Below are 22,244 nucleotides of genomic sequence, written 5' to 3'. Positions count from 1 at the left end.
TCACACCATATGAATTATTAAAATAATCTCTACTGAAGAATTTCTGATGAAAACCCATCATAATTCAACAGTACACCACTGGCATTGTTAATCTTTTTATTTTAATATTAAATATTAAATAAATGTATTTAAAAGTATTTTACATTAAAATAAATACCTCATACTTTGACCAAAGTATATTAACTAACTTAATAATTGAAAATATAACTAAAAATGAATTATAATAACATACTATATATATATATATATTTCATATATAAATTTCAGTTTTACCGAATGACACTTTTGGTTATAGCGAATGACAATATTTTCAAACGATGCTAACAGGCTGATATCTAACTAACAAAATAACAAACACTTTATATTTAGTACAAGTTTTTAAAATATTACAACATTTTCCATGTTTATAGCGGTTGTACCAAATGACATCAGGACATGTGTATGAACAAGTGAAAACATGAATTTTTCATGTACTTAAAAGAGAGTTAGTTACTTTGCTTCACGACCATGTGGTCCTTTGCAGGTGTCTGAATGATGTCACATCCTGTCACATGATATTGACTGCATGACTTGATCCAAAATGGTCCCTTTATATTGGTTACTCCGAATGACATCAATGAAATTCATTTTTCCGGACATTCTTTCTCATAACAAAGCAATGACTTCTACGCATAATTTTAATACCATTTTGCACGATGTTGAAATATGATGTTATAAAATCATGCCAGAATAAAAAATATATACATTTATTACATTTTAAGATATTTTAATCACAAATGAAATGGCTGTATTGGTCTTTGGACGGTTAAACTGAATGACCTTTTGACACTTCAAAATCTTTAAAATACCTTTATATGTAGCAAAATAGTATTAAAACCTTTTGGATTGAATAAAAGAGATCTAGTTGTACTACCCTTACATACTTTGGATGTCATATCTTTGTTTTTATTATTATTATTATTATTAAGGCCTTGGGAAAAAAAAAAAAAAAAAAAAGACTTGTCACGTCATTGACCCATATTATATATATATATATATATATATATAATATGGGTCAATGACGTGACAAGTCATTTTTTATTATATAATTTATATATATATAAATATAAAGAAACATGCAATATGAAGTACTCCATAAATAAGAGTCCAGATGCTTTCCAGAGACATAATGATCACACAAAGTCCACTAATTTAGATATTTGAGGCTTTATTGTCAATTAAACCCCTGAGTTCTCAAGAAAGAACCTTTAATATTTCAGACATAAAAGAAAACCTCCAACAAAACCTTTCAACCTGCAAAACCCACACAAACTTGAGGCTTCATTTTAAATGTGATTTATGAGGTATGCACCAAGTTGTGGGGATTCCAGCTTACCCAAATAAAATAAGCAAATTAAAAAACATGTCCTTTTCGGACAGTCTGTAAATCCTTCTACTGATGATTTCCCTACACTGGAACAAAGATGGCACATCCTAGTTGGGACTATAACTGCATCTCAAAAACAAATCGACATGAGAAAACATTTATAAACACAAGACAAACAGATGATCACATGGAAAACAACATGAAAAGATGGATCAAACAATAAGAGAAAAGCAGCATTCAACATATTCAGCAGCCATATCAATAAAACACAATTTAAACATTTAATAATAATAATAATAATAATAATAACAACAACAATTAAAGGCTGCAGGGACTGTGGGATATGGAAAAATAATTATTAATAAGCAAAGCATGTATGAGTGCTGAAAAGGCACGTGTGTGTAACTATGTAAATCTTGCAACCACAATCTGACGGTGTGGGAAGTAATCAGAACATTTTATGGCTGCATTCAATCAAAATGACTAAATCAACCTGTAATGGTCCAGTCATAAATTCATATGAACTAAAATAACATTTCATAATATACCCTCAATCTCTTCAAAAGTTCAGTTGAGAGCAATCTGGCAGAACAATTGGCACTATTCACAACTCACTATATACATTAGCCTGTCTCAATCATCTTGATTAAACTAGAGAATTACCATAAGAATTTAACAGAATAAATATTTATCCGAAGCTGAACCAGATCTGCAGATCCTCATTTCTGTTGCAGAAAAAAATGAAAGACATCGGAGATAGGCATTGCACTCAATTAACAATATATTGTGCAGTTCATTGTATACAAGAGCACTCACAGTATGTGTTTAATCACACACTCACAGTGTGTGTTTGAGGGCTGTTTTGGGTCCAAGTCTGCTAGAGATGTTTTGCTGTAGCTCTGTTAACACGCCATCCCGCTCCTCTAACTCCAGAAGAACTTGCTATGAAGGGCAAACCAAAAAAATATCTGGTCAATAATGGGTTACATTTGTAACAACCAGTAGTTTCTAACATCAAAACACACCTACAGTAAGGAGAGACATTTACCTCTATAAGTTTATCCCTCTTCTGAAGATTGTCTCTCAGTTTTCCTTCCTCGAAAGCCCTCTCTTTATTTTCCTTCTTCCACCCTAGTTCAGCCTCCTTCTTCTCCTTGGTTTTCTCTCTCAGCTCCTTGAGTGTGTCTTTGAGTTGCTGTGACAGGGCAGTGATGGCACGTTTGTGATTTTCTCTTTGGTCCTGAAAGAACATGGATGCATGTTGATGTAAACGTACAAACTAGATCTTGAGAGTGCACTGGTTTGGACTCTCAGATTGATCTCTGAAGTCAAGCTTTTTAAATAATGGTCAGAAAATGGTTACTGATAGTGATGGACAGAAATTTCAGCATCATTATTTTGAACCAGGATGTTTTAGTCTATGCTGTTTTCAGTTGATGTGTGAACAAAACTTCACTAAACATTATCTATAGAGCGCCTACCATCCAATAATCACAATAACAAAAAGTTATTGCAGATTTCTTCAATTTTAAAATGAAATTCAAACAATAAATACAGTTTTGATAGTTGATACCCTTTATTGTGACATGACAGATCACGGTTTGGTGCCTTAGTTCAAGCGGCAGTGAAAGCCATTCAATGTTCAGAGCTTGTTAGATAGCCAGAAAAAATAACTCTATAAAAAGGCACATTTTGATAAATATATGAACTATATTACATATTTATTTAATGTATGTTTGAACAAATCTATCATGAAAACATGTTTTTATTACAGCCAATGTTTAAACATTTATATTTCAACAATGAATTGGAATAGATGCACAGTTATGTAATAATAAAAAATAAAAAGTATATAAAAACTGCCCTATGTGCAATTTAAAATGTCTATATACAACTAAGGTTTTGAGTGTTGATTTAATAAATGTGATTAATTAATTTATTATTAAATAAATGTTATTTATTGTTTTCGGCTAAATTAAAATTATATTGGTTTTAGGGGTTTCAGTAAAAAAAATGATTTCAATACATCACTAGTTACTGGTATTAGCCAGAGCAATGTTTGTACAGACCACCAGGTGGCACAATTGTTTTTCTGTTGTATCACAAAATAAATAAGTCAAAGGTTTTGGAGTCATTCTGCGCACTAAAAATGATTGGCAATGTGTTGAACTTTTTGAAAAAGCCACGAAACATGCTTTTATCAGACATTACCAGTATGAGGTTTTCAGTGTCGGTTAAGGCAGAGGAGAGTCTCGAGATCTCCTGCAACATGGTGGAGCTGAGCTCCTCTCTATCTCTGAAGCTTGCCACCAGCAGAGCTTCTTTCTCTCGCAGTTGATTGACCAATCCAGCCTCAGCTCCTCCCCCATCCAACCCCCGTCCAATCAGAGAGTCTGAGAGAGCCTATGGGGTAAAAGTTAATAGTTGACTACTGGAAATTATAAATTAACTAATCATTAACATCAACTGCTTTTTGCAAGAGAAGTTAAATCAGACAGCAGGGGAGGTAGATAACGTCACATCTACCTGCACATCTTTGCGTGAACTCTCAAGCGCCTCCTTTAGCTGAGAAATATGGTCTTTGTTATCCTTCACCAGTGCAGTCAGGGCTGAATCTCTCTCTTTCCACACTTCCCACTCTTTCATCATCTCCTGTTGGGCTCGATCTCGCTCTGCAAGCTCTACACGCAGGTGCTATTTGAAGATAAAAAAATTGTTTTTTTTCTACAATAAATTTGAAAAGTTCACCATTTAATGCATTTTGAGAGCTCCATTTATCAATGCTTTACTTACTAACAAATGTATAGCAGTCATGTATAACAGCAGCAGCAGGCACTAACTGAGTGATTAAGTAAACATATGTGTGTACTGTTGAATTAGAGCACTGTTTGTTTGACTCACGTTAATAACATCCTGGTTACACTGGAGCACAGTGTTGAGTGTGATGAGGTCTCTGTCTCGCTCTCTGCCAGCGTCCCTAACGGCCTTCAGCTGTTTCTCTAGGGCTTTCTCCCTCTCGCTTGCATCTGACAGCTGAGCCTCCAAGACTTCCTGATTAAAACATGAATGTAGAAATAAAGAATAAGAACTATGAAATGCACATGCATCCAGCATTTCCTGGCCCTCATCTGAAGCAAACATGAAGTGCTCATTTACCAAGTTATTTACCCCACACAGTGACCCAGCCAAAACTGGGTGTGTTAGCCAGAGCTTCACTGTGTGCTCAGTCTGTGTACTTTTGCTATATTTGCAAGGGTCAAATCGCCAGAGAATATGGTAAAGCTGCTTAAAATTATGGTCTTCACAAGTTACTGAAAAAAAAAAAATAGTACCATTCAAAAGTTTGGGGTTGGTAAGAGTTTTAAAAAAAGTTTTTGAAACAAGTCTCTCATGCTTACCTAGACTGAATTTATTTGATCAAAAATATAGTAAAAACATTAATGTTGTGAAATATTATTACAAGTTTAAAGGGGTCCTTGATTATGATTTCACTTCTTTAAAAGGTGCTCTAAGCGATGCTGGGTGGAGTAACTTTCTGTTGACGTTCAAACTAAACAGAGGCTAGCTAGACCCTCCCTCCTCCTCCTCCTCCCCCTCCTCTCCTCGCTTCCTGAAACAGTCATGAACGCACATTTAAAATCATTATTGTCGGTTATTGGCTGGAGCATGTGTACTATGTTAAGTGGTCCAGGCTGCACCAGTTTGTTTTTGTTGCCGTTTTTGGAGCTTGTGGCGACTATAGAGACCGCGTTTTTTTTACAGTGTGTTCAGGGGACAGGCAGCTAGCGGATAGTGAGGAGATGTTTGCTGTATGTGACAAAAAATGTTTTGGCCTAAAAACGCGTGACATCACTTAGAGAACCTTTAAACTAAAACCGCCAGTAGGTGGCAGCAAAAGGCACGGGTCATGTTTTTATGAGCGAGTCATCGAGTCATTCATTCAGTAACGAAGCAAGTGGCTGTGAATGAATCATTGAATCATTCACGATTCGTTCAAAGCCGCAGAATTGTTCGCTGTGGTTTTCGTTAGAACTATTATTTCATTGCAAAATAGAGTAAATACTGACAGTACTGTGTTTAAAATGTACGTTTTATTTTTTGACCTGTTGTATAATGTCACGTTTGCAGTCATGTGGATATTTGGGAACAATTGCATTCTTGCTTGTTATCATTATTAAATACAAGAACTCACACAAGGTATTTTTTTGTATCGAAGAAAGTTTGAATCTTAATCGATATCAATCCACTATCTGTGTCTATATTTGTTCTTCATGCGAGCAAGTGCTAAATCTGTGCATTGTCGAGAACGACAGTAATTTAGCGCGATTTAAGCAGCAGAATCTGCACACAGTCTATCATATGCATGCTGCTTGTGTGGATACAGTCATTTTTGACTGCAAATGATGAGGTAGTTTCATTAAATGTACTGGATTTACGACATTTTGGCAGTTAGAAATACATGCTCGATTTTAATATTATTTTAAGGTACAATTAAATGAACTACTCAGCATTTTGTTCACATACACCCTTTTGTCACCTCACGTACCCCCAGGGGTAAGCATACCCCAGTTTGGGAACCACTGACCTATATAATAGTGAAGAAATAATAAATGAACAAACATCTTGTGAAAAGGGGAATAATAAATAATAATAGGTCCCCTTTAAGTAACGATGTTCTGTTTTATAATATTTTAAAATGTAATTTATTCCTGTGATGCAAAGCTTAATTTTCAGCATGATTACTCCAGTCTTCAGTGTCACATGATCCTTCAGAAATCATCCTAATATGATGATTTGATGCTCAAGAAACATTTCTAATTTTTAGCAATGTTGAAAACAGTTGTGCTGCTTAATATTTTTGTGGAAACCTATTTTCAAGATAATTTGATCAACAGAAAGCTCAAAAGAACAGTATTTATATGAAATAGACATTTGTGTGTTTACTGTCATTTTAATCAAATTAATGCAGCCTTGCTGAAAACAAGCATTAATTTGTTTTTTGTTAAAAAAAAAAAAAAAAAAAAAACATTAACCTCACCTCATGTTCACTGCGTGTATCAGTCACTGCACTGGCCAGTTTTTTGATGAGTTTGTCGGAGTCCTCCGATTCCACTCCCTGCTCAGCACACAGCTTCTGGATCAAAGTCACACATTCCTGAAGAGAGGAGAGCACACAGTTCACTGACATATCTGTGCCCTCCACACAATCTGTTTTTATCCTGAATCTATGAGGAGTTCATCAATACAGGACTCACTTGGATTACGTTCTCTCTGCTGTGTAGTGATTGGCTGAGACTCTCTATGAGGTCATTTTTATTCTTCAAACTGGCCTGTATGGCAAAAACAATCAGATTAGTCTCACAAACAGGCATCATTCCCAGCAAAATGACTCAATGTCATGCCTGAGGGACAGTTCATGGCATTGTGACTTCTTGTGACTGCATTCCACTAGAGTTATATAACTGCTATCACCTCACACTACAGAGCAACAGTTCAATAGCCTCAACCCAGCATGCACCAGTGCTATGAAATTACAGCTCTCTGTAAAATCCCGAATTAAAGTAGATCAAAAGAGAGCGGTTAAAGTATTTGGACACTGAAGTCACACTTAATTCATTGCATTATATAACATCAAATTTTATGATGCTAGAGTGTTTCTTAGAGGTCATTTCTTTTGTGAGGCATTTTTGCAATGATTTTTAAACAACTGGTGTTAAGATGACTTTTAGTTGATGTATGAAGTCAGGGGCAATTTACCTGACACCGTTTTCAACTAAAAAGGAAAAAATGCATGCGTTTTTTTCTTTCTTTCTTTCTTTTTCATTTACATGACAACAGCATTTTGGGGGCCTTAAAATAAAAACTTTTGAAACCGGGTTTTTGAAAATGAAACTTATCGTCTCCATGTAAACTTCAAAAACGTGAAATTGTGAAAACGGTGACATCACACACATGTTCAGTCTGTAGGCGCTTAATCTTTACAAAGTGACATTGCAAACTGCTGGCCTGACATGATTAATACACCATTTTTAGTTGTTTTCGTGGATCCGTGTGAAGTTGAACAGGGACTGTTTTGACAATGTTGTTGACTGTACGCAAAAAAATGCAAAGGAAAAAAAAAACTGTTCTGTTTTTAGTACATCATTGTCATGTAAACGTACCCTGACTTCTCCTCAAGTTGTCCTAACAGAACAGGTGTAGTTCATCACATTAACTACGAATATTTTCTACTAAAATTTGGCTTTCACAAAGTGTCCAAATACTTCTATGCCATGTTATTTTGATATTATTTACATAATAATAAACAATTTATTAATATTTTTAGTGTTTTTTTATATTTTTAGTTTTCATTTTTTAAATTTCAGTAATTTTGCTATGTGTTTTTTTGTAATTTTTATTAGTTTTATTTTATTTAGTTTTAGTCATTTTAGTACTTAAACTCATTTCTAATTGTTGTGTATTTCTCATTTACTTCTAATTTTTGTGTAATTCCTTCATCTGATATTTACATTTTATGTTCTGCTTTATTTCAATTAACATTTGTACTTTTTTTTAATCCTAACTAGGATAACTTTTATCCTGAATTTCTTTTTATGAAACATCTTCCTTGAAAGGTGCTTTCTCTTTAAAATAAATGCAACTCAATACTCAATGAAATTCTTAAAATGGCTTAAAAGTGTCTGGGTGACTGTGTGAATTCATTCTTGATGATTATTTAGTTGAAAATATAAAATATTTTAATACATGATGAATACTGAAAGAGAAAAAAAAAGCAGCAGCAGCTGAAAAGCCTGTTATGAAAGAAACGGCAACCACAGCCCAGGGCAAACTCCTCTGGTTTGGGAAGATTCTTGGAGGAGGTGTGTGTGCGTGGGCAAAACCCTATCTTTTTTAAAAGCATCCACACACACCTTCTGTAATATGCCCTATATAAAGGCATCATTTGAAAATAACAAAAATCAACAAAAAGATTAGGAGAGGGTGTGTCTCAGGCATGCTGTGCTAAGTCTCTAAAACACAATGCACACAGCACACACTTCAGTGCACCCATGCCATTAAACGTAATTATCCCAGCCTCGTCTCACTCACCACTTGTGGAGACTTAAACTGCTTGGCAGGAGCGTCGGTTGGTGGTTTGTCGGTCCCCCTAAGCTGAGCCTCAAGAGTTCTGATGCGAGCCTGAGCTTGAACAAGCTGTTCACGCAAATGCTTCACAGCAAGGTGCACCTTACCTGCAGACGGCTAAAAAAAGAGGAAATAAAATTGAGTCAAGGCATGAAAAAGAGGTCAAACATTTTTATAAAACAGTCCGACAGCCCTCACCTCTCTTTGCAATGGCATAAAGTCATCTTTTAGCTCGGTCAGGATGTCGTTCTCTTCTTCAAACTCATCTTCCGTCCCATTGTCTCCTTCTCCGAAATTCAAGACCCTCACTAACCCCGCTTTCGGTCCTACCTCATCCTTTCCGTTCTGCACGTCCCCTCTGTCCAACACGGGAATACGACTTCCAGCAGGTGACCTTACTGGCTTTCCTTCAATTCCCCTCAACTCTTTGAAAACGGTGTCGATTATGGCCGAATGCTCCTCTGGCCAATCAAACGGATCAGTGCCGTCTATCGAGTCCAGCGATTGGATGGAGGTAGTGCGGGATCGAGATCGCAAAGAATGACAGGAACCGGACAGCGAGGCGGGGCTTGATCTGACAGATGGCATTCTCGACCAATGAAGAGGCATGCTGCAGGATTTGTCTCGAGAGAGGCCCAATGGCATGAAGGCTTGATCGGGCAAGTGACGCGGAATCCCACAAACGGACTCATAGTCCGAGTCGGACACCCTCAAGGAGTCGCAACCCTCACACTTCTTGCCTTGTTGACACCGTTTCCCTGTTTTCCTATAATACGGACATGACTCTGCTTTCTCAGACCACCATTCGTACTCGGAGAGGGCCATGTTGTCCCTGAGCAGTTCTCTGTATCCCTCCCCTACGGAATCCTTCCTGTCCCCTTCATCCTCACTGGAGCTTCCTTTTCTCTTTGAACTAGAAGGGTGGCGCTGATCGTACATGCTTCGCACCCAACGCCTAATCTTGTCCCTTTCCTGACTGAGTTTCTGGAGTCTCTCGTTCGACAGCATTCGTACTCGGGCGATAACGGTGTCAAATTTGAAAACTCGTTCCAGAACCGACACACACTTGCCACACAAAAACTCGCCCTGACCGGCTCCACGTGGCACAGGCTGCTCTAATATGTGTGTCAGCACACTGAGCAGGTCGATTCCTTTCGTAGGGGTGAGAAGGCCGCGAGACTTCGAGAGCGAACGGGAGGAGCTGAGAGATAAAGTGCTGCCTAGAAATAAAAACAAAAGAAGGTACATAATTAATTTTAATAGCTATTAAAGTGTTGTTTAGGTTTTAGATAATCAGAATATTATAAATTATGCAGCAATACATATTTACCCCTCGGTTTCATTTTAATAGCATTTTAAAAGTGATCCAGTAATAACAAACAAATGTAAGTTGTTAGAAAGGTGCTCTGCAGTTCATACCCCATGGGCTGCTTTGTGCTGATCTGGGCAAGCTTCCCTTGCTCGAAAAGTCTGTTGGGGTCTGAGGTTGTGCCCCCTTTCTGTTCTGACCCGCATACAACCATCGCCGCTGGTTACCCTGCAGGTCACTCCCACAGATGCGGCATCCTTCACTCTTACCTCGTGTAGTCATCGTAAATACAGCAGGTGCCCTATAACAACAACAATAAACAAACAATAAATATGTATTACGATTTCGGCTCAAGCATACCAAATAAAAGAAACACACAACAGGTGCTGGATGAAGCCAAGGCAGTGATATCTGCTATAAAATAATTAAGTTAAATAATAAAGGAATAGTTCACCCCAAAATAATAATCATAATAAATAAGCCCCTGAAATGCCATCACAATTCTTCTTGAGTGTCCCATGGGAATAAAATATAAAAAAAATAATTATATATATATATATATATATATATATATATATATATATATTTTATATATATATATATATATATATTATATATATATTATATATATATATATATATATATACACACACACTATCAGTAGTTGTACATTCCACGAAACCAGAAACCAGTATGATTTGAGTCCCTTTTTCAGTGTATTTTATCTATTGGGTCACCAAAATATATTTTTAAAAGCTTTTGAAATGTCTCCTTTAATGTTTAAAAACATGACATACATTTTATCTTTATATTAGAAATTATTTAGTTTTTTTCAGTTGACACCACCTATTTTGTCAAGTCCCTCAAGGCCTTCTATGAAAATGTACTTGGGATATGAGTAATAAAATGAGAAAGAATTCCATACATTTTGCCATTCCCATAAATATCAATCTGTGCTTTTTTTGTTTTTGTTGGTAATGTTTTTTTTCCTAAGTAAATTCATGATTTTTCATTAAAATCACATAATTTAGGTCCATACCTCAGTAACCTCTCAACCCTGTTACACAAACCATTCTCCCCCTATAAAAATAATGAACCGATACTTGTGCGACATCATTAATAGGAAGTGACATCACAGAAGTCTTCTGAACAACATTGTGAGCGGACACAGGCGAGTTACCACCTTCTTTAATAATTATAACTAAATTATGTTGTGAAATTGTGTTTGTCAAGCTTAACTACTCAATCCCATTACATCAATTAAAGATAGAAAACTATTACTTGTGAAAATTATCTTTGTTATTTCAACATTATTCATGATTTCTTAATATCATGCATGCTGTGTGCTCTCCATTTATTCACTAGATTGGCCAATTTGGGCAAAAAAACAAAATCCCGTCACACCTTATTATTATTATCATTTTAAGTTTATGAAAAAGTAATTTAAAGTTAGTTGAATTCATGTTCAGAGCAATCATAAGAATACTGATTTTAGTTCAAATTCTGAAAAAGTGTCCATTTCAGGCTTTAGTATAGCAAAAGTGTGAGATTTTGTGTCATTTTTATATTTGCAATTACTGAATTAGTGTGAGGGACATCTGATTATTAGGATAATGTTGATTTTATCACAAATACATTGTATAATAATATTCAGAGAGCTCCCATAGTGTCCATAGCTTAAAACAATGACCAACAATAATAGGGATTTGATGCCTCAGAGAGGAAAATATGTTTTTCTGGAAGTTAAATATGTCATTAATGTTGTGGGGTGTTCAGAAAAGTAACACATTTGGGTAAAAAAGTCCAAATCGTACCGGTTTGGTGGAATGACTGAGTTGTATTGTGTGGTTTTGTTCACTGTTGTCCTTTGGCTGGGTGGATCCAGTGAATGACACTTTCTTCTACTGACAGTCAATGTTTACATGGGCTGGACACACTGGCCTTGAGCACTAAACACACACACACACACATTGCAAAATCAGATTATTTACATAAATAATTTTCACCCCCATAAAACCATCTTGAAGAATTTAAGTCGATGCCACACCAGCTTAGTTCACCCAAAATTAAAAATACATCTAAATAATTTACTCACATCATGTTTGTACAAGCCTGAGTGACTTGCTCCTTTCCTTGGAACCCAAAAGGAAATGTCAGACTCAATGATAGGGACTGACAGTCACTTTTGACGTTTTTATTTTCTTCTATCCATACAATGAAAGTGAACGGTGACTGGCGGTCAGTCTGAAGAAAGCTTTACCAGTTTGGAACAACATCAGGTGAATAAACGCTGACAGTATTTCTATTTTTGGGTGAACTATTACTTTAAATCACATCTATGAAAGACTAGCTCGAGCGCTTTAAATCAGGCGCTGCTTGAAAACACAAATAAATTATGTAAAAAAGTGACGCGTTGGCAGAGCGCGATGACCAACCTCAGCAACTCTCTCGTGTGTTCATTCAAAAATCACCTCCGTCATAACGCTTAAACCGCCGCTGATAACGTGTAAACCCCCGCAAAACTGACTTTTGATTCCCGGAATGTCAGAATGACCCAGCAGAGGACAAAACATGATATGATAGACCAAACAACTCGTCAACACAGCCGTCAACTGGCCTGATAAGTTGCGAGAATCGAAAATATCCCATTACAGTCGCAAACAAGTCGCTTACCGGAGCTCGGGAAGTGTTTCCTCGGTCTCGAGCAGGAGCTCTCGCGCGTCCGAACCGGAGTGGCAGCCGCCGCGCGCCCGCTCTACCTTGCTGACGTCATCATAAATACCTGTTTGAGCACGCGGCTGCGTGGCGCGCTCCAGCTGTTTGCACAACCACGCGCATTACAGACAAGTCACAATATTTATTTGTTTATTTATTTATATACACACACATTTTCTTGCGATCACAATTTTTTTTAATAATAACTATAAAATGGCATTTATTTTTATTACAACAAAATATTAGTCCTGCATTATCTCCTAAATAAAAATAGAAATAATCTGCTCACAGTATTTAAATTGATTTTACGTAAATAGAAAATAGCTAAACAACTACTGCACATAACAGAAAATCAGTCATTGTCTACACAGATAATAAATTATCACAGTCTGTTGTAGCAAAGAAAATATGTGATTGATAAGAGCACAGTCATAATCTGCACAAGACATGATTGCATTCAGGATTGTGTGTTAGCATGTGAGAACATCAGTTTCTTTCTTTCGTCTCTGTCGATTAGGTGAGCCACTTGTCGATGCAGTTTTGGTAGACTGTGAGGTTTGAATGCCAGGACGTGTGGTGAACACCAGGGAAAACACACTTGACCACGGCTCCGTTTGCGTTTAATGTCTTCAGGCCAAACGCATCTCTTAGATACCACTGGGGAGAGTGGAAAAATGTTAGGATAGCTAAACTGCACCAGCAAATATAAAAACCATGAACAAACTAATATGTGTTGCTTTGAAATTGAATGCTTCCACTTACATCCTGCTTTTCCATCTCAACCACCGTTTCATTACTGTCGTAAAACCCGAAAATACTGTGGGGGAAAAGAGATTAACAGTAAAAAGATTTGAAACGACCGAGTGTGTTTTATACAGGACCTAATTTTTTAGAAATGCTTTAAATAGGCACCACATAATCCTATAAGACCTTTTAGAGTTCAAACGCCACGCTACATATTTCTCACATTCATTCCAGTCCGCTGAACTGCCACAGATTAACCCTTTAGCAGCATGTAAGACAGTCAAACTCTGATAAATGTTAGATGTTCTGTATCATGTGATAAAATACAGTATATGCAGAGCAGGGTTATTATTGTTAACTACTAAAACTATTAAAAACATATTTATGTTAACTGAAATGAAGCTGAAATATAAATATTAGCTGGAAAACTTAAACTAAATGAAAATTAGAAATGTTGCCTTATGGCAATAAACTGAAGTAAGTTTAAAGCACTAAGGCCTGGTTTCACAGACAGGACTTAGATAGACCTTAGTTCAGTTAGGACATTTAAGTAGCTTTTATAAACATTTTAAACAACTTTCTGTTATTAATTACTCACCCTCATGTCGACCTTCATTCATCTTCGGAACACAAATTAAGATATTTTTGATGAAATCAGAGTTTTTTGACCTCCCTATACACAGCAATGTCATAACAAATTCAAGGTCCAGAAAGGTAGTAAAGTCATTGTTAAAATAGTCCACATGACTGCATGGTTCAACCTTAATGTTATGAAGCGACAAGAATAGTTTTTGGGCGCAAAAAACAAAACAAAAATAACGAGTTTATCCCTCTACCGCACGCATTATGATACATTTATAAAAAAATATATATATATATTTGATTCTTTTTCTTTTCTTAGAATGGCTTAACTTGAAGTTCTGTAAAAAAAAAAAAATTGGAAAAAAATATAATTTTAAGGTACTTTATGATATGTTGCCATATGGCAACAACGTACAATAGTGGAAGTAAATTAGAATAAGTGTAAGTGTATATAGTTAATATTTTTCCTCAAAAATGTTGTTTGTATTGAATCAATTGGTGCTATTATAAGCTTTAGCAGTAATTATAAATAATACCTTATACTTATTTTCCAATATCTTGTGCTTTATATAGTATTATAATAATGTCATTCCATTATTGCGCAGTGTTGCCATATGGCAACACAGACATTTTATCGATTTACCAAAAACTGACTTCATAAAAAAATTTTGAGTGGTGAATATGTCATCATAACTTACCTAAGATGACGTTAACAATTTTTTTGTGAATGTGACATGGGCGGGTCCTTGTTTGTTACTGACGTTTTAATTTGCTTTCAACAACTACATACAAGAGACGGCAGTCTGTCAGAAAATCGCACCACAGAAAAAAATTGCATGTCATGTGACTTCACCAAAGCACATCATTGGCTAAACTAAGGTCTTCTCTTACCAACAAAAAAAACGAGAATGTTCTGTTAAAGAGACAGTGGCAAGGAAATGAACACAAAGAGTATGTTGCCATATGGCAACACTATGCGGTAGAGGGTTAATTAACAATTTCTTCTCTTCCCTGTCAGTCTCTTACGCTGTTTACGTAGTGAACACAGTGCAGCGCTTCCAGGTTCTACGTCTGAACGGCGACTCATTATTGGCCGACACTGTTCACATGAGCAGCACAACACGTGTGTGAAATAGAGCTGCACGATTCTGGATAAAATGAGAATTATGATTTTTTTGGTTAGATCACGATTCTGCCCTGATTCTGAATATAAAACTAAACAAAATAACATAACACAATTTACAAGAGGTTCTAACAAAATATTAATTGCTGGAAAAAATTTTATTTATTTTATTAATTTGAATTAATTATTTTTTTAAAAATGGAATCATTAATAAATAAATACTTGTTTAATTACTGGATGAATCAGTGTTTTTGAACAAATCTTTTGAATGAATGATTCACTGACTATTACATTTCTAACACTCACTTGTTGCTCCTAGTGGCATAAGATGTAATTGATACAACAGTTTTTTAACCCTAAAAGGGGAGATGTGACCTGGGTGATACAAACATTTGAGAGGCTGTGGGGCGAGGCGGGGAAAGTTTCACTTGGTTTCATGTTAAAAGGGTGTTTGGGAAATCTACTCACCTTCTGATAAAACCTGATACATTTAACATATTTACAATATTTGGAGGGGACTTACATGTTTAAAAAGTTGTTCAGTGTTATGTTGAATGTTGAAATTTTATGAATTTAAAGGTGCCCAAGAATGCTTTTTCACAAGATGTGATATAAGTCTAAGGTGTCTCCTGTATGTGTCTTTTAAGTTTCAGCTCACTATTTTGGGGCATCATTAACTATACACTGATTTTGGCAGCGCGCCGCCCCTTTAAATGGCGTGCTCCCTGCCACACAAGCTCTCCACTATATTACAGTGCATTTACAAAGTTCACACAGCTAATATAACCCTCAAATGGATCTTTACAAGATGTTCGTCATGCATGCTGTATGCATGCTTCAAATTATTTGAGTAAAGTATTTATTTAGATGTTTACGTTTGATTATGTGTGAGTTTGAGGCTGTGATCCGTGGCTAACGGCTAATTCTACACTGTTGAAGAGATTTATGAAGAATGAAGTTGTGTTTATGAATTATACAGACTGCAAGTGTTTAATAATGAAAATAGCAACGGCTCTTGTCTCCGTGAATACAGTAATAAACGATGGTAACTTTAACCACATTTAACAGTACATTAGCAACATGCTAATGAAACATTTAGAAAGACAATTTACAAATATCACTAAAAATATCATGTTATCATGGATCATGTCAGTTATTATTGCTCCATCTGCCATTTTTCGCTGTTGTCCTTGCTGGCTTACCTTGTCCGTGCACAGATCCAGACGTTAATACAGCCTTTCCTTGTCTAATGCCTTGAACATGGGCTGGCATTATGCAAATATTTGGGTCATACATATTAATGATCCCGACTGTTACATAACAGTGTTACGGTGTTACATTGAGATCTGCGTGTTTTCCGGGAGTCTTTTAAACAAATGAGATTTATATAAGAAGGAGGAAACAATGGAGTTTGAAACTCAATGTATGTCTTTTCCATGTACTGAACTCTTGTTATTCAACTATGCCAATATAAATTCAATTTTTGATTCTAGGGCATCTTTAATTTTTACATTTTTCATTATTCGTCTGTAAATCTTTGCATGTGTTTACCACTTCAACGGCGTAGGAGACTGACAGGGAAGAGAAGAAACCGTTGAAATATTTTGCGCACAAAAAGTATTCTCGTCGCTTCATAACATTAAGTTTGAACCACTGCAGTCACGTGGACTATTTGTCTTTACTACCTTTCTGGACCTTGAAAGTGGTTATGACATTGCTGTGTATAGGGAGGTCAAAAAACTCTCAGATTTCATCAAAAATATCTTAATTTGTGTTCTGAAGATGAACGAAGTTAGGAAAACTAACACTGAAATGAATATAAATGAAACAACCTAAACAGCAATATTTAAAATAAATAAATAAAGTAAGAAAAGCATAATGAAATAACTAAAAATAAACTAAAATTAACATGAAAACTAAAAATATAACAATAAAAGCTCAGTCCAAATAATAATAAAACTATAAAATATCACTGATGCAGAGACCTTGATTCCCAAGGTGTAATGACGCCGTCATCTGGTCCGCCGATCAGCACCAGCGTCTCTATGCGCAGGAAGCTGTCTCGCCACGCTGCGAGGGAACCGAAGCATACAACACAACATGACTCAAGGCCACTGAACTGAAAGTGTACAAACGACCATCTGAGCTGCACATAAACACAGGTTACCAAAAGTCATGTAATCTTAAACTACCTGTTGAGTTGGCATGCTCTATCTCTCCATTTAGTGGAGCGAGAAAGTTGCTGCTCTTTAAGTATCTCTCTCTTTGGTGTGGATCTGCAGAGAAAAAAAGAGATTTGCTGTAAACCAAATGAAATGCAGAACAGTGAACAAACTGTTGCACGAAAGTGACATTTCTGCTTACCATTCCAGTAGTTGCAGATAGATATTTTTTGTCCACATGTAGTGTAACAAAAATGGTACAGTCTTGACTTGATAAATTTAGAGAAAAAGTATTTCAAATAACATGAATCTGTAGAAGCATGGACAAAGTACTTTATTAATGTGAATGATGTTTCCTTAGAGAAAAGAGATGTTGTGTAATTTAGGGAGGATTGGACTGACCTCCATACTGGCCAGCTAGGGGCGAAGACAGGATTATCAGGGAGTGAACATTGTGTGTAGGAAGGGTAGCAAGAACTCCTCGACATATCAAACCACCTGAGAAAATGATAGAAATTTTAGGGTTTGGGGTTAGTAAGATTTTTTATTTAAGAAATTAATACTTTTATTCAGCTAGGACACATTCAATGCATTAAAAGTGAGAGTAAAGATTTATATTGTTACAAAAATATATATGTTTGAAATAATTGCTGTTCTTTTTTAGAATCCTGAAAAAAAATCTATCATGGTTTCCACAAAAATATTAAGAGTAATTGAGTAATGGCTGTCACTGGAATAAATTACACTCTCAAATGTATTCAAATATAAAATAGTTACTTTAAATTATAATATTTCACAATATTACTGTTTTTATTGTATTTTTAATCAAATAAATGCAGACTTGGTGAACATAAGAGCCTTAAAGTATCTTTTGAATGATAACAAACATCTTATGATTTGAGTTATGAGTTTAGGTGACCTTGTGAGAAGCAGATGAGATGGACACCATCTTCAGCGCTCTTCATGATGGGTCTGATGGCCTCTCTGAAGCCATCTACCTGTTGCCACAGTGGCTTCATACTGGCAATGTAGTCATACAGGGCTAGTGTGGTCACATTTGTACCTGGATGAGACTAAGACGACAATGAAAAGAGAAGTTAGTGAGTTTCATCTTACATAAAAAGGAGAAATATGTGCCAAATGTGGTGATGTGAAACCGAAACAACTTAAAAACGGTTATATAACGGTTATCTCACAGAGTGATTTTAATAAGGTGTTTTTTTACTGCATGACCCTAAATTTACCTATTCAAAAATGTTATGCAAGTTTTATGTAGTTTTATTGTATGTAGTTATATAGGCTCGAGGAATTTGTTTGGAAATGAGAAACACTTAATTTAAATTCATTTAAATTAATTTAACACACACACACACACATATACAGTTGCTGGTCATATAATTAGAATATCATCAAAAAGTTGATTTATTTCACTAATTCCATTCAAAAAGTGAAACTTGTATATTATATTCATTCATTACACACAGATTGATATATTTCAAATGTTTATTTCTTTTAATTTTGATGATTATAACTGACAACTAAGGAAAATCCCAAATTCAGTATCTCAGAAAATTAGAATATTGTGAAAAGTTTCAATATTGAAGACACCTGGTGCCACACTGTAATCAGCTAATTAACTCAAAACACCTGCAAAGGCCTTTAAATGGTCTCTCAGTCTAGTTCTGTATGCTACACAATCATGGGGAAGACTGCTGACTTGACAGTTGTCCAAAAGACGACCATTGACACCTTGCACAAGGAGGGCATTGCAAAAGAGGCTGGCTGTTCACAGAGCTCTCAAAAGGTCATTGCAAAAGAGGCTGGCTGTTCACAGAGCTCTGTGTCCAAGCACATTAATAGAGAGGCGAAGGGAAGGAAAAGATGTGGTAGAAAAAAGCTTACAAGCAATAGGGATAACCACACCCTGGAGAGGATTGTGAAACAAAACCCATTCAAAAATGTGGGAGAGATTCACAAAGATTGGACTGCAGCTGGAGTCAGTGCTTCAAGAACCACTACGCACAGACTTATGCAAGACATGGGTTTCAGCTGACGCATTCCTTGTGTCAAGCCACTCTTGAACAACAAACAAAAAGGACTGGACTGCTGCTGAGTGGTCCAAAGTTATGTTCTCTGATGAAAGTAAATTTTGCATTTCCTTTGGAAATCAGGGTCCCAGAGTCTGGAGGAAGAGAGGAGAGGCACACAATCCACGTCGCTTGAGGGCCAGTGTAAAATTTCCACAGTCAGTGATGGTTTGGGGTGCCATGTCATCTGCTGGTGTTGGTCCACTGTGTTTTCTGAGGTCCAAGGTCAATGCAGACGTATACCAGGAAGTTTTAGAGCACTTCATGCTTCCTGCTGCTGACCAACTTTATGGAGATGCAGATTTAATTTTCCAACAGGACTTGGCACCTGCACACAGTGCCAAAACTACCAGTACCTGGTTTAAGGACCATGGTATCCCTGTTCTTAATTGGCCAGCAAACTCGCCTGACCTTAACTCCATAGAAAATCTATGGGGTATTGTGAAGAGGAAGATGCGATATGCCAGACCCAACAATGCAGAAGAGCTGAAGGCCACTATCAGAGCAACCTGGGCTCTCATAACACCTGAGCAGTGCCACAGACTGATCGACTCCATGCCACGCCACATTGCTGCAGTAATTCAGGCTAAAGGAGCCCCAACTAAGTATTGAGCGCTGTACATGCTCATACTTTTCATGTTCATACTTTTCAGTTGGCCAAGATTTCTAAAAATCCTTTCTTTGTATTAGTCTTAAGTAATATTTTAATTTTCTGAGATACTGAGTTTGGGATTTTCCTTGGGTGTCAGTTCTAATCATCAAAATGAAAAGAAATAAACATTTGAAATATATCAGTCTGTGTTTAATGAATGAATATAATATACAAGTTTAACTTTTTGAATGGAATTAGTGAAAAAAATCAACTTTTTGATGATATTCTAATTATTCTTTTTGACGATATTCTAATTCTTATATATATATATATATATATATATATATATATATGTATACACACACACTATATTGCCAAACGTTTTGGGACACATGCCTTTACGCGCACATGAACTTTAATGACATCCCATCCCATTCTCTGACCCCGCTCTGTGATTTTATGTGGCCTAACACTTCATGGCTGAGTTGCTGTTGTTCCCAATTGCTTACACTTTGTTATGATACTACTAACAGTTGACCGTGGAATATTTAGTACTAAGGAAATTTCACGAATGGACTTATTGCACAAGTGGCAACCTATCACGGTATCACACTTGAATTCACAGAGCTCCTGAGAGCGACCCATTCTTTCAAAAATGTTTGTAGAAACAGTCTGCATGCCTAGGTGCTTGATTTTATACACCTGTGGCCATGGAAGTGATTGGAACACCTGAATTCAATGATTTGGAGGAGTGTCCCAATACTGTGTCCCAGTATAGTGTATATACTGTACAGTCAGACCAAAAATTATTCAGACATTTTTTATATATTTTTACTAATGGGTGCAGGAGGACACTATAGTTCATTTATTTAAGTGAGGATAGAAAAATAAAGTAAACTGTGACCTATTATACCCAAAAATTCTCCATACAGTGGACTAGCAGTAAAACTGATAAAAAAAAAATTGGGACCAAAAATTATTCAGACACTTTGACCAGACCATGTTTTGCTTAAGTGTTATCTGACACAATTAAGGTTTTTTTTTTTTTTCTGACACAGTTTAACTCTGAGATCTTGTTGTATTTTTTTACCATTTTTTAAACTATTACGAATAAACTGTATTAATGAATGAAATGTTCAAGGTGTCTGAATAACTTTTGGTTTGACTGTGTGTATATATATATATATATATATATATATATATATATATATATATATATATATATATATATAGATATATATTTAATTTGATATTATATGTAGGCTATACATTTAATAGGCTACTATAGTATATTCGAGATACACAGTAAACGAGATAACATTACTTAACTGAACATGGGAATATCTTACCTGATTGATAAACTTCACTAACATCTCGAACTGTCTGGGTCCATCTAATATCCCGTGAACAATAATTACAGGTCTGTATCCCATGACGGAGGACAGCAGTAATACAGCAGTTAAAATAACACATGGTCTGCAGCTATCACTCATCAATCCCCCCATAGAGGTACTTCAGCAATGTCTCAAAATAATCAAATGTCTACAAACCGAAATCAAATACTTATTTTAATTTACCAAAATTATATTAGGTATCCACGTGGACTATTCTAACGGTGGCCAGACGTTCTGCTGAAAGATCTGAGCCTCAATCTCATAGGTTGGTAACGTTGTTCCGCATGTGATGTTTTGTCAGAGTTGAGGTGATGCTTTTATAGACCACTTCCTCTATCTCACTACTTGATGTGGTTTATCGGAAGAAATGAAAACAAAACGCAAACATTTCTTATTATTACAATAGATTGTCACATTGTTTACATATTTACCTTTTTCTTGAATGCTATCAACTAATGATAGAGTGTCTACAAAGACCTCCAGCAGTTTTTCAAACTTTATTGAGCGCTACATTATTATTATTGAAAGCCAATTGCCACTTATTTGACTGAAATAAATATATATTTAAATATATAGAACATTCTTTACAAAATATACATAAAAATTAAACAAAGTTATATATATATATATATATATGCACACAAAACACATGAATTATGTCATATTTAGGTGCACATTAATATCAAGCGCATGTTTTATGGTTATAAGTATAAACACGTCCACTGGAAAATATGATGATTCGTATTGTAAGCAGAACACATCTGGTGCTCTTCATGCTTTAAAGGATTAGTTCACTTTCAAATTAAAATTTCCTGATAATTGACTCACCCCCATGTCATCCAAGATGTTCATATCTTTCTTTTTTCAGTCGAAAAGAAATTAAGGTTTATGATGAAAACATTCCAGGATTTTTCTCCTTAGAGTGGACTTCAATGGCCTCCAACGGTTGAAGGTCAAAATTACAGTTTCAGTGCAGCTTCAAAGCGTTCTACATGATCCCAGATGAGAAATAAGGGTATTATCTAAAGAAACCATCACTCATTTT

At 35.8% G+C, this 22,244-nt stretch overlaps 1 protein-coding gene across 5 annotated transcripts; it reads right to left on the bottom strand.

Moving 5' to 3' along the window:
• Window positions 1-1,210: 1,210 nt before the first annotated feature.
• On the bottom strand, window positions 1,211-21,451 carry si:ch73-95l15.5 (myosin heavy chain, striated muscle). Of its 5 annotated transcripts, none has more exons than XM_067365640.1 (13): window positions 12,474-13,013; window positions 11,615-11,749; window positions 9,911-10,101; window positions 8,690-9,711; window positions 8,456-8,608; window positions 6,622-6,696; window positions 6,405-6,521; window positions 4,268-4,417; window positions 3,893-4,060; window positions 3,578-3,769; window positions 2,415-2,606; window positions 2,183-2,308; window positions 1,211-2,091 (listed from the first exon to the last, which is right to left on the bottom strand). In XM_067365640.1, the coding sequence occupies exons 3-12, from the start codon at window positions 10,080-10,082 to the stop codon at window positions 2,204-2,206; spliced, it is 2,346 nt and encodes a 781-aa protein (XP_067221741.1). In that variant the 5' UTR covers window positions 10,083-10,101; window positions 11,615-11,749; window positions 12,474-13,013; the 3' UTR covers window positions 1,211-2,091; window positions 2,183-2,203. The 5 variants fall into 5 exon arrangements, 4 of the variants coding, with proteins under 4 accessions (XP_067221741.1, XP_067221739.1, XP_067221738.1 ...); XM_067365638.1 differs by adding an exon at window positions 11,896-11,932 and having other exon boundaries at window positions 1,211-2,308; window positions 12,474-13,012; XM_067365637.1 differs by having other exon boundaries at window positions 1,211-2,308; window positions 12,474-13,012.
• Between the last annotated feature and the right edge of the window lie 793 nt (window positions 21,452-22,244).

Source organism: Chanodichthys erythropterus, chromosome 17, assembly GCF_024489055.1.
Source record: "Chanodichthys erythropterus isolate Z2021 chromosome 17, ASM2448905v1, whole genome shotgun sequence".
Classification (NCBI taxonomy): domain Eukaryota; kingdom Metazoa; phylum Chordata; class Actinopteri; order Cypriniformes; family Xenocyprididae; genus Chanodichthys; species Chanodichthys erythropterus.
The sequence above is the reverse complement of the archived record's forward strand: the minus strand, read 5'-3'. Positions and strand labels throughout refer to the sequence as shown.

Bases quoted from the DNA above. Each gene is read 5' to 3' on its own strand.
- si:ch73-95l15.5 (XM_067365640.1), bottom strand. From the start codon at position 10,082: ATGACTACACGAGGTAAGAGTGAAGGATGCCGCATCTGTGGGAGTGAC. The intron at 6,697-8,455 runs GTGAGTGAGACG...TTTGCCATACAG, and splicing joins AGTTTAAGTCTCCACAAGTG to GCCAGTTTGAAGAATAAAAA. The intron at 4,061-4,267 runs GTGAGTCAAACA...ATCTTCAAATAG, and splicing joins GTAACCAGGATGTTATTAAC to CACCTGCGTGTAGAGCTTGC.